Source organism: Pan paniscus, chromosome 15 (genome assembly GCF_029289425.2).
Source record: "Pan paniscus chromosome 15, NHGRI_mPanPan1-v2.0_pri, whole genome shotgun sequence".
NCBI lineage: Eukaryota > Metazoa > Chordata > Mammalia > Primates > Hominidae > Pan > Pan paniscus.
Genome location: NC_073264.2, coordinates 64,546,259 through 64,562,751, shown reverse-complemented (window position 1 = coordinate 64,562,751; position 16,493 = coordinate 64,546,259). Strand labels below are relative to the sequence as shown.

Below are 16,493 nucleotides of genomic sequence, written 5' to 3'. Positions count from 1 at the left end.
GTCCTATCCACTCTCATCTAGGTTTACTTAGCTGGCAGTGTTTTGCGAGAATTGCCTGTGAGGTCCCAGGTAGCTATGCTGGCATTTGGGTTGTGGGGTGTAAGGTGGGGTAGAAGGTTGTAGAGAGGAGCCTGGTGGGTCCTGTGAAAATGAGGCTGGCCTTCACTTCCTGCTGCTGGTGGCTGTAAGGGGGGGTGCTGTATGCTGTCGCCCTCCTCTCCAGGGAGCAGGCAGCCCAAGCCAGGAGGCCATTGTAAAGCATGTACCACAAGGCTGGCAACTGAGGATGACTGCAAGTGACTACGCACTGTTAAGGTCCTTCTTGCTTAGTACAGAAGGAACATGGGAGTGTGGTTAGAGACCTGGGCACTTTGCCCAGCTCTGTAACCCATTCATTGTGGGACCTCAATGATTGTCTCTATTTTGTGTGTGTGTGAAAAATGGAGAAGAATAATGCCACCTGCTTCTTTCTAAGGATGTTCTGAGGATTAATGAGTTAATCACCTTGGATGAAGGCAGCAGAGCCTACCCTGGTTATAATTTTCATTGCTTCTCCAGGGAAGCTCCAGTTTAGGGGAATGAAATATTGGAAAGAAGATAGGAGGGGATAGGCTGTCTACAGCTTAGTCGGTATATTTGAAGTCCAACTGTAGATCAGGCTCCTTTCTAGCTGAGGAATTTCAACTAACCTAAAATTTCTACATATTTTTTAGAAACAACGCCAAGCCAAATGTCTGACCTGCTGTTTGCGGGAAAAGAGCAGATGTCCATTCTGGGAACATATTAATATAAGATGTTAGTGGTTTTCTCTCACAGTACAAGAAGATGGATAAAAAGAGAATGTAGATTTATATGGCATTTACTCTTATTTTCTTATTACTGGTGTGCTCTTTTTGAGAGAGTTGGTATTGTTTCATTTAGTAGATTTTTCAGGTTTCTTTCAGAAAGAAACTTCATACAGATCAAGCCAAAACAAAACAAAAAATTATAAACACACAACAATAGCTTTAAATACCAAGGATGTCAGCATGAAATTAAAATAAATCAACTGACATTTCTGCTTTGAAATTTTTTAGTAAAACTAATTTAAACCACAGCGAAAGCTTTCTTATAAGGGAAAGTTTGACCTTTTTCAGTGTTTTTAATTTAAAGGTATTGACATTGGGGTGTTTTTGGTTAAAATTTGCTTCAACCTTCTAAAGTCTTTTGGGATTTTGGTCAAACCTTGGTTGTGGAATAGCAAATACAGTCAATTTTGTTGGTACAATGTAGTTTTCAAAGACAAGGTCTCTGAAGTAGTAGATACGGTATCCCCTCCCACCCATGTGTAACTGTGAAAAAGAACACTGTTGTCATGTGAATTCTTTTTTTTTTTTAGCTTGCCTTTGAAGTAACTTTCACAGAGAATTCCTGTTACCTGGAAATTGATGACAGACTTACACCATTTCCTTTTTTTTTCTTAGACGTTCCATCCTCAGAGCAGCCTGAACTGTTCCTAAAGAAACTTCAGCAGTGCTGTGTCATTTTTGACTTCATGGACACGCTATCTGATCTTAAAATGAAAGAATACAAGCGCTCCACTCTTAATGAACTGGTGGACTACATTACAATAAGCAGAGGCTGTTTGACAGAGCAGACTTACCCTGAAGTAGTTAGAATGGTGAGTTTCTTTTTTTCTCCGCGGACACTTTTAAGCATCTTCCATAGTGACTCACAGGTGTATATATTGCAAGAGTGAGGTCATTGGAGGTCAACTCCACAAATGAGAGCCAACCTTTGGAGAGCTAAGCAAATGTAGTCGGCACAGTGCTAGAATTTGAAGAACATGATTTCATGAGAACGAAATCCAGAACTTTAACTATGACAGTGCTGAAGCAATCAATGACTTCAAAATATGAAGCCAAGATTGCCAGGGTATTACTGGATTTCTGGCTTTGGCAAAAGAAAAGACACAGGAAAATAACAAAAGTCTTAGATCCGTGTTTGAAAAATATTCAAGCCTGTTGGATGTCTTTTTTTTTTTAATCTTATTCATTGTGGTATATTAGAAATGGCTTAATGCTTTAATAAAATTGTGATTTGTAGAATCTAGTTAAGGCCTCTCCTGGGCTTTATAACTAACGCTTCTCTTTATAATCTCCTTGAAGTCAGGGTTGATACCTTTTATGATTTTTGAATAGTGTCTTAGATTTTGTGTGGTCATTAGGAGTTATGAGGAAAAACATTATTAACATAATGTGAGTAATTACGTTCTTACTGTGTGAACAATTATTTTAGTTTTTCAAAAGCTGAGCCAAAATGTGGTTTTCTGATAGATTTCTGTGGGAGAGTTGCCTTTCTTGGCATCCCAGAAGATCTTGGAGCTGGAGAGTGCACGCTATTTGGGGATGGGCTTTGCAGGGTGGGGAAGCTGGTCTACTGACTGGTGAAATAGCCTCAGAGATCCTTAAGGTCAGTGCATCGTTGAGGAGTCCATTGCAGGATCTGGCACACTCTCTGTGTACTGCTGAACATCTGCCTGGCTTTTGTATTTAGTTCCTTATCATTTGTATTCAACCAATGCAGAAAAGAGACTTTTGTGGTGGAGTAGATATGTTTAAAAATGATAGTTCAGATTTGCAAAGGCACTTGAGTGATCTCAGCGTGAGACTGTGACTGAGATATGAAGGTCATCTGAAAACGATGCCCAATATATTCCTCAGTTCTATATCTGAATGTATATTGGATTTGTTGTTAATTTACAGGAATGTAGCACTAGAATGTTTTGTAGGTTAAAGATGACCGTGTGGCTCTTGAGCAGTGCTTCTCAACCAGGTGTGATTTTACCTTACAGGGGAGATTTGTCAGTGTCTAGAGACATTTTTGGTAGTCACAACTAGATGTGAGAGGAGAGTACTACCAGCATCTAGTGGGAGAGGCCAGAGATACTGCTAAACATTTTACAATGTACAGGGTGGCCCCCACAATAAAGAATTATCTGGCCCCAGATGTCACAAGTGCCACTGTTGAGAAACCTTGCTCTTGAGTTTGCATGCTATCTAAACCTCTTAATGTGATGCAGAGGATCTTCTCTAGTCTACCTGCCTTCTGCAGAGCACAGTCCCTGGTTTTAGCCTACCTGTATCATCAGCCAACAGAGGTATCGGTTATGACCTTCTTCTGTATCTTCCCATGGATAGTTCATGAATATATAAGTATATGCAAACATATGTATAAATATATTTTTTTGTAAGCACACAAATGGTGGCACACTATGTATTTTCTGTACCTTGCTTTTTTCACTTAGCAATATATATTTCAGTACATATAAAGTTGCCATATTCTTTTTATAGCTGCATAATATTTATTGTGTGAATGTACCATATTTAAGCAGTACTCTGTGAATATCCTTATACACACATCAGTTTGCCTTTGTATGAGGACATCTGTATATTTATTTTTGAAAATTTAATTTTTTAAGAGCAGTTTTAGGTTCACAGCACAATTGAGAGGAAAGTACAGAGATTTCTCATATGCCCCTGTCCCTGCACAAGCACAGCCTCCCCCATTATCAACACCTCCCCCCTCACTCCCACCAGAGCAGTACATTTGTTACAATTGATGATCCTACATTGACGCATCATTATCACCCAGAATTCATAGTTCACATTAGGGCTCATTCTTGGTGTTGGACATTCTGAGTTTAGACAAATGTGTAATGACATGTATCCACCATTATAGTACCATACATACCATACATCACTGCCCTGAAAATCCTCTGTGCTCCACTTCTTCATCACCCACCACCTTCAACTCCCTGGCAACCACTGATCTTTTTACTGTCTCCATAATTTTGCTTTTTCCAGACCGTCATATAGTTGGAATCATACAGCATGTACTCTTTTCAGATGGGCTTCTTTGACTTAGTTATATGCACTTAAGTTTCCTTCATGTCTTTTCAAGACTTGATAGCTCATTTATTTTAGTGTTGAATAACATTTTATTGGTTGGATGTACCATAGTTTATCCATTCACCTACTGAAGGACATTTTAGTTGCTTCCTAATTTTGGCAATTATGAATAAAGCTAATATAAATATCTGTGTACAAGTTTTTTTTGTGAACATAAGATTTCAGCTCCTTTGGGTAAATACCAAGGAGTGTAATTGCTGTATGTATTGTATGGTAAGAGTATGTTTAGTTTTTTTTTTAATTTGCATTTACTTTTATTACTTGTTATAAGTAATGAGTGTGTTTAGTTTTATAAGAAACTGCCAAACTGTCTTCCAGAGTAGTGGTACTATTTTGCATTCCTACCAGGAGTGAATGAGAATTTCTACTGCTCCACATCCTCACCAGCATTTGGTATTGATTTGATTTAAATAGCCTTTATTTCCTTGTTTCTGGACTTTCACGTATTCCCCACTCCCTCACCTCTAGTTCTAATTCTCATTTTCCCTTCAAGGGCTGACTTAAAGTGCTACTATTGTTTTCCTGAAAAAACACAGTGCTTTTTCCTTCCTTCAGTTCCTCTGCTTCTTTGCAACTCACCATTTTGGGAATTTGTTCATTTGCTCCTTTTTTTTTTTGTCTTTTCACATATTTATCTGATTTTTCTAATTAGGTGTAAGCACTCCTAAGAAGGAACTGTGTCCTGCACATCTCTGTGGCATCCATAATACCTCCTACCTAGTCCAGGTCTTCTTGAAATTTGTTGAATGAATGAATTCCTCCTTAAAATGTAGGCATTTCAGTCTCTCAAATTATGATTAAGATATTGGATGTCATTGGATTATACTCAGATTTTAAACTGAGTGTTTAGCATAATCCAAAAATTCTGTCATCCATATGGACCAGCTTGGTCTTAAACCAGCTTTGGTCTCCTAAGGGAGACCGTTTTCTCCCTCTTTTCCTCCCCATTCTCCAGCTAAAAAAAGAGACTCCTATCATTTGTATGTGTTTTAAAATACACTGGAGCTTTATCTTAGGAGGCATTGAGTCTGTTAGTGTACATGCTGTTCTAGGGCATTAGAAAATTCTAGATGGTAGTTTCGGCTTCTTAGAAGTATAACTTATTTTTCATATTTGGTGATTTCTGAAATTGTTAGCTACTAATTATATACGGTACTTAGACACTCTGGAGCATTTACAGAAAGGGGATATTATGATAGAGTAGAAAGAGACAAGGCTCTGGGCGCGGTGGCTCACGCCTGTAATCCTAGCACTTTGGGAGGCTGAGACGCATGGATCACTTGAGGCCAGGAGTTTGAGACTAGCCTGTCCAACGTGGTGGAAGCCCATCTGTATTAAAAATACAAAAATTAGCCCGGCGTGGTGGCACATGCCTGTAATCCCAGCTACTTGGGAGGCTGAGGCAGGAGAATCGCTTGAACCTGGGTGATGGAGGTTGCGGTGAGCTGAGATTGTGCCACTGTACTCCTGCCTGGGTGACAGAGCAAGACTCCATCTCAAAAAAAAAAAAAAAAAAGGAAAAGAAAAGAAAAGACAAGGCTTTGGAACCATATAGACCTGGGTTCAAATGCCAGCTCTGGCCATACTTTCTACATCAATGTGAGCAAGTTACTTTAACTTTGGGGTTCTCCATTTTTGTGTGGTGCTAAGAGGTACATAGGGTGGGGGGAGGGTAGCCATAGTTTTCCCAATCCCTCCATAAATATTCCACCTAAGTAACGTGCTTGTGCTTTTGTTTGCATATCAGGGTACTCAACACCATACATACATATACAGTCCATAGAACGTGTGCTTACTGTTCTGTAAGGAAAACTGGAACCACGTCCCACTTGGTGCCCTCATTCCCTCTAAGCCCATTGTATATATATATCCTGGTGCTGGTCACTTTCCTAATTTGTGTAATACCTGTCTTTGGGGGATTTTGTGAGGACTAGAGACAATATTTGTAAAAGTTTTAGAACAGTCTCTAACATGTGGCAAGTATTCAGTAAATACTATTTTTACATTTCAATGATTTTATTAGATACTTGATTTTACGATCATTGGTGGAACCCACTGTTACCTCTTTGTACTTAAAATACTCCGTCACTGAGATGTGTTTTATTCCATTGCCACAGTGGTTCTTAAGTTCTCTAATTCCAAGATGATCCTGCCTGTTGGGTAATCACTGTCCCCGCTGATTTCTCTTTCGTGTTACTGTAAAACAAAATCACTTCACTAGAATTAGTGAGGGAAATGATAGTGTTTTTTATGAAATACTAATGAAGCGATAGATGGGTTTTGCAAACCAGGATGAGTAATGATGTATAATGGCATGTTACAGTATCAGCATTAGTACCGAGAGCTTTTGATCCAACTTGATGGGACTTGTACTTTGAGAACTGGTATTCCTGTTAGGGGAAGAAAAGAGTAAGAGATAAAAGTAATCTATGTGTTGTGGAAACCATTTTTAACAATTAAATGAAGTCTGGATACCACCTACAGACTTCTAGAATTGGGAAAGCAAAGCAGCTCTTATGGGTATAAACAAATCACATGCACACCTCATTTTATTGCACTTCATAGATATTGGGGGTTGCTTTTTTTTTTTGGACGAAGTCTTGTTCTGTCACCCAGGCTGGAGTGCGATGGCATGATCTTGGCTCACTGCAACCTCCCGCCTCCCGGGTTTAAGCAATTCTCCTGCCTCAGCCTCCTGAGTAGCTGGCATTATACACAGGAGCCACCACGCCTGGCTAATTTTTGTATTTTTAGTAGAGACAGGGTCTCACCATGTTGGTCAGGCTAGTCTCGAACTCCTGACCTCATGATACCCACCTCAGCCTCCCAAAGTGCTGGGATTACAGGCGTGAGCCACTGTGCCCAAACAAATTGAAGGTTTGTGGCAACCTTGTGTGGAACAAAACTGTTGGTACCATTTTTTCCAACAGCATATGCCCCTTTCATATCTTTGTGTCACATATTGATAATTCTTGCAATATTGCAAACCTTTGCATTGTTGCTATATCTGTTATAGTGATCTGTGATGAGAGATCTTTGAAGTTACTTTTTAAAAATTATTTATTTATTTATTTATTTATTTTTGAGATGGAGTCCTGCTCTGTCGCCCAGGCTGGAGTGCAGTGGCTCTGTCTCGGCTCATTGCAAGCTCTGCCTCTGGGGTTCACACCAGTCTCCTGCCTCATCCTCCTGAGTAGCTGGGACTACAGGCGCCTGCCACCACGCCTGGCTAATTTTTTGTATTTTTAGTAGAGACAGGGTTTCACCATGTTAGCCAGAATGGTCTCTATCTCCTGACCTTGTGATCCACCCGCCTTGGCCTCCCAAAGTGCTGGGATTACAGGCGTGAGCCACCGCGCCCGACCTGAAGTTACTATTTTAATTGCTTTGGGACACCATGAAATGTGCCCCTACAGCAAACTTAATCGATAAATGTTGTATGTGTTCTGACTGCTCTGCTGATCGGTTGTTCCTCAGCCTCTGTCCCTCTTCTCAGGCCTCCCTATTCCCCGAGACGCAACAGTATTGAAATTAGGCCAATTAATAACCCTATAATGGCCTTTAAGTGTTCCAATGAAAGGAAGAGTCACATGTCTCTCATTTTAAATCAAAAGCTAGAAGTGATTTAGCTTAGTGAGGAAGGCATGTCAAAAGCTGAAACAGACCAAAAGCTAGGCCTCTTGCATCAGACAATTAGACAAGTTGTGAATTTAAAGGTAAAGTTCTTGAAGGAAATTAAAACTACTACTCCAGTAAACACGTGAATGATAAGAAAGTAAAACAACCTTATTGCTGATAATTGAGAAAGTTTCAGTGGTCTGGATAGAATATCAAACCAGCCACAACATTCCTTATGCCAAAGCCTAACCCAGAGCAAGGCCTTGGCTCTCTTCAGTTGTATAAAGGCTGAGAGAGTTGAGGAAGCTGCAGAAGAAAAGTTGGACAGTAACAGAGGTTGGCTGGCTTATGAGGTTTAAGGAAAATAGCCATCTCTCTAACATAAAAGTGCAAGGTGAAGCACTAAATGCTGTTGTAGAAGCTGAAGCTGCAGCAAGTTGTCCAGAAGACTTAGCTGAGACATTGATGAAGGTGGCTACACCAAACAACAGAGTTTCAATGTAGATGAAACAACCATCTATTAGAAGATGTTACCATCTGTGACTTTTACAGCTGCAGAGGAGAAATCAGTGCCAAAGCTTGGGCCAGGCTGACTCTCTTGTTAGGAACTAATGCCACTGGTGACTTAAGTTGAAGCCAGTGCTCATTTACCATTCTGAAAATCTTAGGGCGTCTAACAACCATGCTAAATCTACCCTGCCTATGCTCTGTAAATGGAACAGCAAAGCCTAGATGACAACACTTCTGTTTACACATGGTCCACCAAATATTCTGAATTCACTGTTGAGGCCCACTGCTTAGAAAAACGTTTTGTTTTTCTTTTCCCCCAAAGTATTACTACTCGTTAACTATCCACCTGGTTACCCAAGAGCTCTAATGGAGATATACAAGGAGATGAATGTTGTTTTCTTTCTTTCTTTTTTTTTTTTTTTTTTTTTTGAGATGGAGTCTCACTCTGTCCCCCAGGCTGGAGTGCAGTGGCTCTATCTCGGCTCACTGCAAGCTCTGCCTCCTGGGTTCACGCCATTCTCCTGCCTCAGCCTCCCGAGTAGCTGAGACTACAGGCGCCTGCCACTGCGCCCGGCTAATTTTTTGTATTTTTAGTAGAGACGGGGTTTCACCATGTTAGCCAGGATGGTCTCGATCTCCTGATCTCGTGGTCTGCCCACCTCGGCCTCCCAAAGTGCTGGAATTACAGGCGTGAGCCACCGTGCCCGGCCGAATGTTGTTTTCATGCCTGCTGACATACCATCCAATCTTCAGCTCATGGATCAAGGAGTAATTTTGATTTTCAAGTCTTATTATTTAAGAAATTAATTTCTTAAGGCTGTAGCTGCCGTAGATAGTAATTCCTCTGATGGATCTGGCAAAACAAATCGAAAACCTTCTGAAAAGGATTCACCATTCTAGATGCCATTTAGAACATTTGTGATTCACAGGAGGAAGTCGAAATATCAGCATTAACAGGAGTTTGGAAGGGGTTGATTCCAACCCTCATGGATGACCTTGAGAGGTTCGACTTCAATAGAGAGAGTAGCTGCAGATGTGATGGGAATAGCAAGATAACTAGAATGAGAAGTAGAGCCTGAAGATTTGACTGAATTGCTGCAATCTCATGATCAAACTTCAACAAATGAGGAGTTGCTTCTTATGGATGAGCAAAGAAAGTGGTTTCTTGAGAGGGAATCAACTCCTGAAAATGTTGTGAACATTGTTGAAATGACAACAAAGGATTTAGAACATTATATAAACTTGGTTGATCAAGCAGTGGCAGGGTTTGGGAGGATTGACTCCAATTTGAAAAGAAGTTCCATTGTGGATAAAATGCTATCAGATAGCATCACATGCTACAGAGAAATCTTTCATGAAAGGAAGAGTCAATTGAAGCCACAAACCTCATTGTCATCTTTTTTTTTTTTTTTTTTTTTTTGAGACGGAGTCTCACTCTATTGCCCAGGCTGGAGTGCAATGGCACAATCTCCGCTCACTGCAACCTCTGCCTCCTGGGTTCAAGTGATTCTTCTGCCTCAGCCTCCCGAGTAGCTGGGATTACAGGCGCTCACCACCACGCTTAGCTAATTTTTGTGTTTTAGTAGAGACGGGGTGTCACCATGTTAGCCAGGCTGGTCTTGAACTCCTGACCCTGTGATCTGCCCGCCTCGGCTTCCCAAAGTGCTGGGATTACAGGCGTGAGGCCACCACACCTGGCCTCATTGTCATCTTATTTTAAGAAAGTGCCACAGCCACCTCAGCCTTCAGCTACCACCGCTATGATGAGTCAGCAGCCATCAACATGAAGGCAAAACCCTCCACCAGCAAAAAAGATTACAACTTGCTAAAGGCTCAGATGATTGTTAGCATTTTTTAGCAATAAAGTATTTTTAAATTAAGGTATGTCCATTTTTGTTTTTTAGACATAAAGCTATTTTGCACTTTATAGACTACGGTGTATTGTAAACACAACTTTTACATGCACCAGGAAACCAAAAATGTGTGTGACTACTTTATTGAGATATTTGCTTTATTGTGGTGGCCTGAAACTGATCCTATAATGTATGTGAGGTATGCCTGTAAAGCAAAATAGCCCATAAAGAGTCCCAGACAGAGAACATGGAAGCCATTGTCTTCATTTCTCATCTTCCACTTAACTAGTGGTAAGAACTTGGGTAAGTAATTTTCTCTCTAAGCCTCAGTTTCTTCTGTTATAAATAGAGGGAGTTGATGATGAATCCCTTACATCTTTCATTTCTGAAAACTAACACCTCTTTTGATCAACACAGTCTAAGAAATTTTGAATGGATTATGCCTTTCTTAAAGTTTACAGGCCATTGTGCAAAGTAGTTCCTTCAGAAAGTGGTTTGTGTCATGTATTTCTCTTGGGGTCTCCTGGAATCATATCTGATGAAAAAATGAGAATCAGGACTTTCAGCTCGTTTAGGCTTTGCTCCATTCTGCTTCACATCATCTCAAGTGTCAGGTGTCTGTCCCTGAGGCATATTTTTTGTAACCACATTATGCTAATGCCTTTTTGGTTTTGTTGTTATGTAGCCATTTGAAAGATTTCTTAGAATTTCTGGCTTTCCAAATCACCTTGTGTAAATTTTTATTTACCTGAGCTTGAACTCTGTGTATTTTATATTGTTTATATTTGCACATCTTTTTTTTTTCTCAAAAATGTGTTTTTGAGGATACTTCAAATGTGAGATGAAATCTCATGGGTGAAGACAGTGTTTTAGTTAATTCTTAATGTTTATTTAAATGACTCAGTGTCACACTTTTACATTTTGCTAATAAAAAAGACAGGGCTTCACTTTGCCAGTGAGCTGACAATCTGGTAGAGGGAATACTCACGTGAACAGTAACAAGATAATGTCATATATATAGTAATAAAGTCTGTACAAGGCAAGGAAGGAGTAAAGGGCCATGAAGGTAGATAGAAGGGTGGTTAAGGAAGGCTTGACAGAATGATTATAGCCTCAGTAGGGTATTAAAAGATGAATGTGGCTGAACTTAAAGAGAATTATGTGATGCAAAGGAATTCCCAAACCACATGGTATATACAGGGAAACACAGTCATGCTATGTTGTTACAGTGTTATGTGTATATGTGTGTTGGAGAGTGGGAGGAGGTGAATGGTGGCAGCTGAAGATGTGGATGTGGGCCAGAGTCTGAAAGAACCTGACAGACAATGGATGGATAAGTGTTGAAAGGTTCTGTGTGGCAGAGTGACATGGTCAGATTTGTATTTCAGTGACAGTGGGACAGAGAGATTGGAGGAGGCTGAGATTGAAGGCAGAGAGGAATCAGTTAGGAGACTGTTTTATTGGAGAAATTGTGGAGGGCCTAAGCGAACTGCAGGCATGGAAGTAGAGAAGGAGAGGAAAGGAGCATTTGAGATTCACCTAGGAGGTAAAATTGATGCTGCTTGTTAGCATTTATGTGAACTTTTGGAGTGTGAGAGAGGAAGGAGTCTCGGATAGCTTTGGCAGTTGGGTAGTTTGTGGTGTGGTGCTGCTGTTGGGGAAAGGTACAGCAGTAGGGAGAGCAGGCTTTGGATGGAAGCTAAGGAGTTGGTTTTCGATGAGTTAATGTTGAGGTTCTTATGGGAGACCTAGATGTGGAAAGCAGGAGGTGGAAATCCGTAGTTATCAGAATGGGAGTAGGGCAGGGGAGGGAGAGAACAATGATGGAACTCTAGATGATACCAGTGAATCATTGTTTCAGTGCAGTGGTACAGGTGGGAGCTCTAGTGGGTTGAAGAGTGGATTAAAAAATCAAGAGGTTGACATGACGGCTGTAGATAATTGCTCGCACCTTGGGTGTACTGTCTTCATTAGAGTAAAATCCTGTCACTTCTCTCCTACAAAAAGTGTTCAACCTTGTCACACTGATCATTTGCTGTTATTTTTATTTTGTCTCTAGGACTTGGCTTTTCTTGGTTTCAAAGTCTGCTTCAATTCTCAATCTCTGCTTATACCTCAAATGGTAGAATATGTAATTTTCCAAAGTTAATTTAGTTTTAAGATAAAATATATTCACTGGTTTTTCCTTCCTTGCTGTTGAGGTCTTTCTTTGAGTTCGTTACGTTGTTTCTTGGCCACTATTAGCTTTGTTTTTTCCTACTCTCAAATTATAACCTGTCACTTGGTTATCTAAGTGCTTTTTTTTTTTTTATACATTCTTTGATTTAACTGGAAAACCAGAGCTCTGGTTAGCCTCTTAATACAATAATATGACATTGTAGAAAATTATGAAGTTGCAATTAAATCTCTCAGAGTCTGCCGACATGTACTCTTAGTAGTGCTTGGTTAACCTCGCTACATTATTAGCTGAAGGGCAGAGAGTTTCTTTTAATAAAAGAACAACTATCTAAAAGTAGCTTTGGAATGATAACTGCCGGGAGGAAATATGAAATTTCCATTTTTCATCTTCCTGCATCTGATAAAGAATATAACCATGATAGTCCCCCCTTAACCATGGGGATATGTTCCAAGACCCCCAGGGATGCCTGAAACTGTGGATAGTACTGAATCCCATACGTATATCCTATGTTTTCCCCTGTACATACATACCTATGATAAAGTTTAATTTATAAATTAGTCACAGTAAGAGATTAACAATAACAGTAAAATAGAATAGTTATAACAATATACTGTAGTAAAAGTTACGTAAATGTGGTCTCCCTCTTCCTTCTCTCTGTGTCTCTCTCTCTGTCTCTCTCTCAAAATGTCTTATTGTACTTATTCCATGGGTGACTGAAACCATGGGAAGTCAAACCACAGATAAGACGGGGAGTACTGTATACATCCTGGCCAGAATTTGCCTTGGAGGTGACTCTTTAGATCCAAAGGAGATAAGATTTGTAGATATGCATTAATAGCAAAAGAGCCATTGGGGGTGGGTGGGTGAGGGTGGACTGTTTATAATATTAGAATTATACATAATGGAAGAGAATTGAGTGATATCTGAGAAGCACACTTAATAACTGAAGCTGGTGGGAAATTTGAAGGATAGGATAAGCGTAAAAGAAGACCTGAGAATTAGATTAGAAATTAAAGAATTCCTTGGTACAAAGGAAAAAATTTAAGGATATGATAATGAGATCTCCCAAAGACATTTGTAGAATGAAATCAGGAGGAACTTACTGCTCAAGGTTGGGAAAAGTTTGTTAGCATTCGTAATTTTTCAAAGGGTAGGGAAACTGGTCTGTACTTCCTCAATTCCCACAATTTAACTGTGCTAATCCAGTTAAAGCTTACTTAACAATATTGATTTAGCAGCTTGGGGTGCCCATAGATGGATTTCTTGGGGTCACTGAACCCTCTTAGGTTAACTGCAAAATTTTGTGTGTTCTGTGTATTTTTTTTTTTTTTAGACGGAGTCTTGCTCTGTGGCCCAGGCTGGAGTGCAGTGGCGTGATCTTGGCTCACTGCAAGCTCCACCTCCCAGGTTCATGCCATTCTCCTGCCTCAGCCTCCCGAGTAGCTGGGACTACAGGCGCCCGCCACCACGCCCGACTAATTTTTTGTATTTTAGTAGAGACGGTGTTTCACCATGTTAGCCAGGATGGTCTCGATCTCCTGACCTCATGATCTGCCCGCCTCGGCCTCCCAAATTGCTGGGATTACAGGCATGAGCCACCGCGCCCTGCCGTGTTCTGTGTATTTTTATAGGAGAAAATAACTTGCTTTTGCTTAAATTTTCAAAGGTACATGTAACTCAAAAATGGTTTAAGCGCGATTTTACCCTGTGTGCACTAAATATCTATGCTGGATGCTGCTCACTTGGAGAATACAAGATTGGAAAGGAATGGGGTCCCCCCATTTCTGGCAGTAACTAAAGATGAAAAATGAAGTTGTTAGAATGATTTCACCAGTGAAACCATTTGGGCTAGAGTTTCTCTGTGGGAAGGCTTTTGGTAGTGAACTCAGTATCTTAAATACATGTCTGACTGTTCAGATTTTTTGTTTTATGTGGTGTGAATTTAGGTAGGTTGTTGTAAAGTTACACAATTTAGACTTGTGGCCATATACTTAATCCTTAGAGTCTCTTCACAAAGGTGTGTACTAATGAAAGAAGATGGCCAGCACCCGTATGCCTTCTATTGTTACCTGCATAAAAATCTGCAGGAACAATATATGAGTTAATTCAATCTTCACATTGAATGAGAACCACCTGTGACATAGGTAGTATCTAATAGATACCATTTTGTAGATAAGGTAAAGGAAGAGAGAGGTTAAGAAACTTGTCCAAAGCCACTCACCTGGGTGATTGAGATTTGAACCTTGGTGATCTGGTTCCAGAACCCATACTCTTTTTTTTTTTTTTTTGAGACAGAGTCTCGCTCTGTTGCCCAGGCTGGAGTGCAGTGGCGCGATCTCGGCTCACTACAAGCTCCGCCTCCCGGGATCACGCCATTCTCCTGCCTCAGCCTCCCGAGTAGCTGGGACTACAGGTGCCTGCCACCACGCCCAGCTAATTTTTTTTTTTTTTTTTTTGTATTTTTCAGTAGAGACGGGGTTTCACCGTGTCAGCCAGGATGGTCTCGATCCCCTGAGCTCATGATGCGCCTGCCTTGGCCTCCCAAAGTGCTGGGATTACGGGTGTGAGCCACTGCGCCCGGCCCAGAACCCATGCTCTTAGATGCTAAGCCATAATGCTTTCCTGGAATTATTCTTTCCAATAGGAATGAGGACTAAAACCCCTAAAAGTTGGAGTCTTGCCTCTGTGCTATGTTTGTTTCTTGAGCTCTTCTAAAAAAGTAAAAAAGCCTTTGATTTAAGCCCTTCCCTGTATTTTGCTCCTCCTGACAAGGCCAGGCCACATAGTATGCTCTGGGGTTAAATGTTCATTTTTTTTTTTTTGCTTAAGAACAGTTTCTTCTTCACTCCCTCTCTCCTACCACTTCTGCTGCCCTATATAATAGCTTTACACTCCCTTTGTGTTATTCTTGAATTGTTAACGCTGCTTCTCAATTTTTCTCTCTACCCTACCACTTATTCCCAGTCTGGAAAAGTAAATAGTGATTGAGGAGGTGAGGAGGAGCCCAGGAGGAAGGCTGTGTATTTCAGAACACCCCTCTCTCTCTTCCACCCAGATAGCAGTCCCCTGAGTTCATGTGCTTTCCCACTCCACTTCTCTCTCTGCCCCACCCTTAGAAGTTCCAAAAATCAGGCTCCTCTGCCCGTTGGTGCTCCTTATGTGGTAACATTGGCGTGGCGATACCTTACCTGTGCATCATAGAGGGGCCCCACCTTGCAGCCCTGTTTGTGTTGAATTGGTAGGACCCACAGAAAACGTATATGGAAATTGAAAGTGCCAATGTATGAATTCAGAGTGAGAAGGGCACTGCTCCGTGGATAGCTGTTTGTGTGTATTTGAACTGTGCCTTCTCTCCCTGCAGGCAAGCTATGCGAGTTGCCAAGGAATCCTTAGGTTGGTTGGTTAGCCTGGATTCAGAGCAAGGGGAGTTAATTAGATGATTCAAACATCCCTCCATCTCCATGATGGACATCCTAATCCTTGGAAGCACTTATGTGTGTACAGCCTGCTTTTCCTTTTTACTGTCCTTCCTGGGTCAGTGTCATAGACAAACAGACCAGAACCCGGCTGGGCGCAGTGGCTCACGCCTGTAATCCCAGCACTTTGGGAGGCCGAGGAGGGTGGATCACCTGAGGTCCGGAGTTCGAGACCAGCCTGACCAACACGGAGAAACCCCGTCTCTACTAAAAATACAAAATTAGCCAGGCGTGATGGCGCATGCCTGTAATCCCAGCTACTGTGGAGGCTGAGGCAGGAGAATGGCTTGAACCTGGGAGGTGGAGGTTGTTGTGAGCTGAGATCGTGCCATTGCACTCTAGCCTGGGCAACAAGAGCAAAACTCCATCTCAAAAAACAAAAACAAAAACAAAAACAAAAAAAAAAACAGACCAGGACCCAGTCTGGCCACTTACTGAACTATGTGATCCCAGGTGAGTCTCATCCCTCTAAGCTTGTTATTATACTATAACTCTATAAGGTTGTTTTGAAAATTAATTTATGAACAGTGCTTAGCACTGTGGTAAGCATTGTTAAAGTCACCATATCATTATTATCATTATTCATGGTACCATCTCTAGGACCCCAGTAGACTTAACCTGTCTATATTGGTTAATACATTTTTCTGGTTATAATGAAGTCTTGCTAACCTGAAAGCTTTTTTTTGTCTCTTTCAGATGACTTTCCATATCTTTTGTCTGACTATTGATTTCAAACTCTCTATGAAGTTTTATTTTCATACCTTTTTTTTTTTTGGGAGAACTGCCTGTGAAACTGCATATGCCCCTGTGTTTATAGTTATATATACTGCCCTAAGTTCATCTAAATGAATTCCTGATGTACTTGCATATTCACGTCCCCAACTCTAGTAATTATTTAGCATTTCTC

The 16,493-nt window shown here is 40.8% G+C and overlaps 1 protein-coding gene across 7 annotated transcripts in view; it reads left to right on the top strand.

The window, feature by feature from the left end:
* PPP2R5E (protein phosphatase 2 regulatory subunit B'epsilon) overlaps positions 1–16,493 on the top strand; it is a 170,815-nt gene that overhangs the window by 85,837 nt on the left and 68,485 nt on the right. For all 7 annotated transcript variants that reach the window (XM_003831620.6, XM_008956975.5, XM_057299718.2 and 4 more), the window contains one exon: positions 1,464–1,660. In XM_003831620.6, coding sequence (XP_003831668.1) covers positions 1,464–1,660 — 197 coding nt within the window. The remainder of the gene's footprint in view (positions 1–1,463; positions 1,661–16,493) is intronic.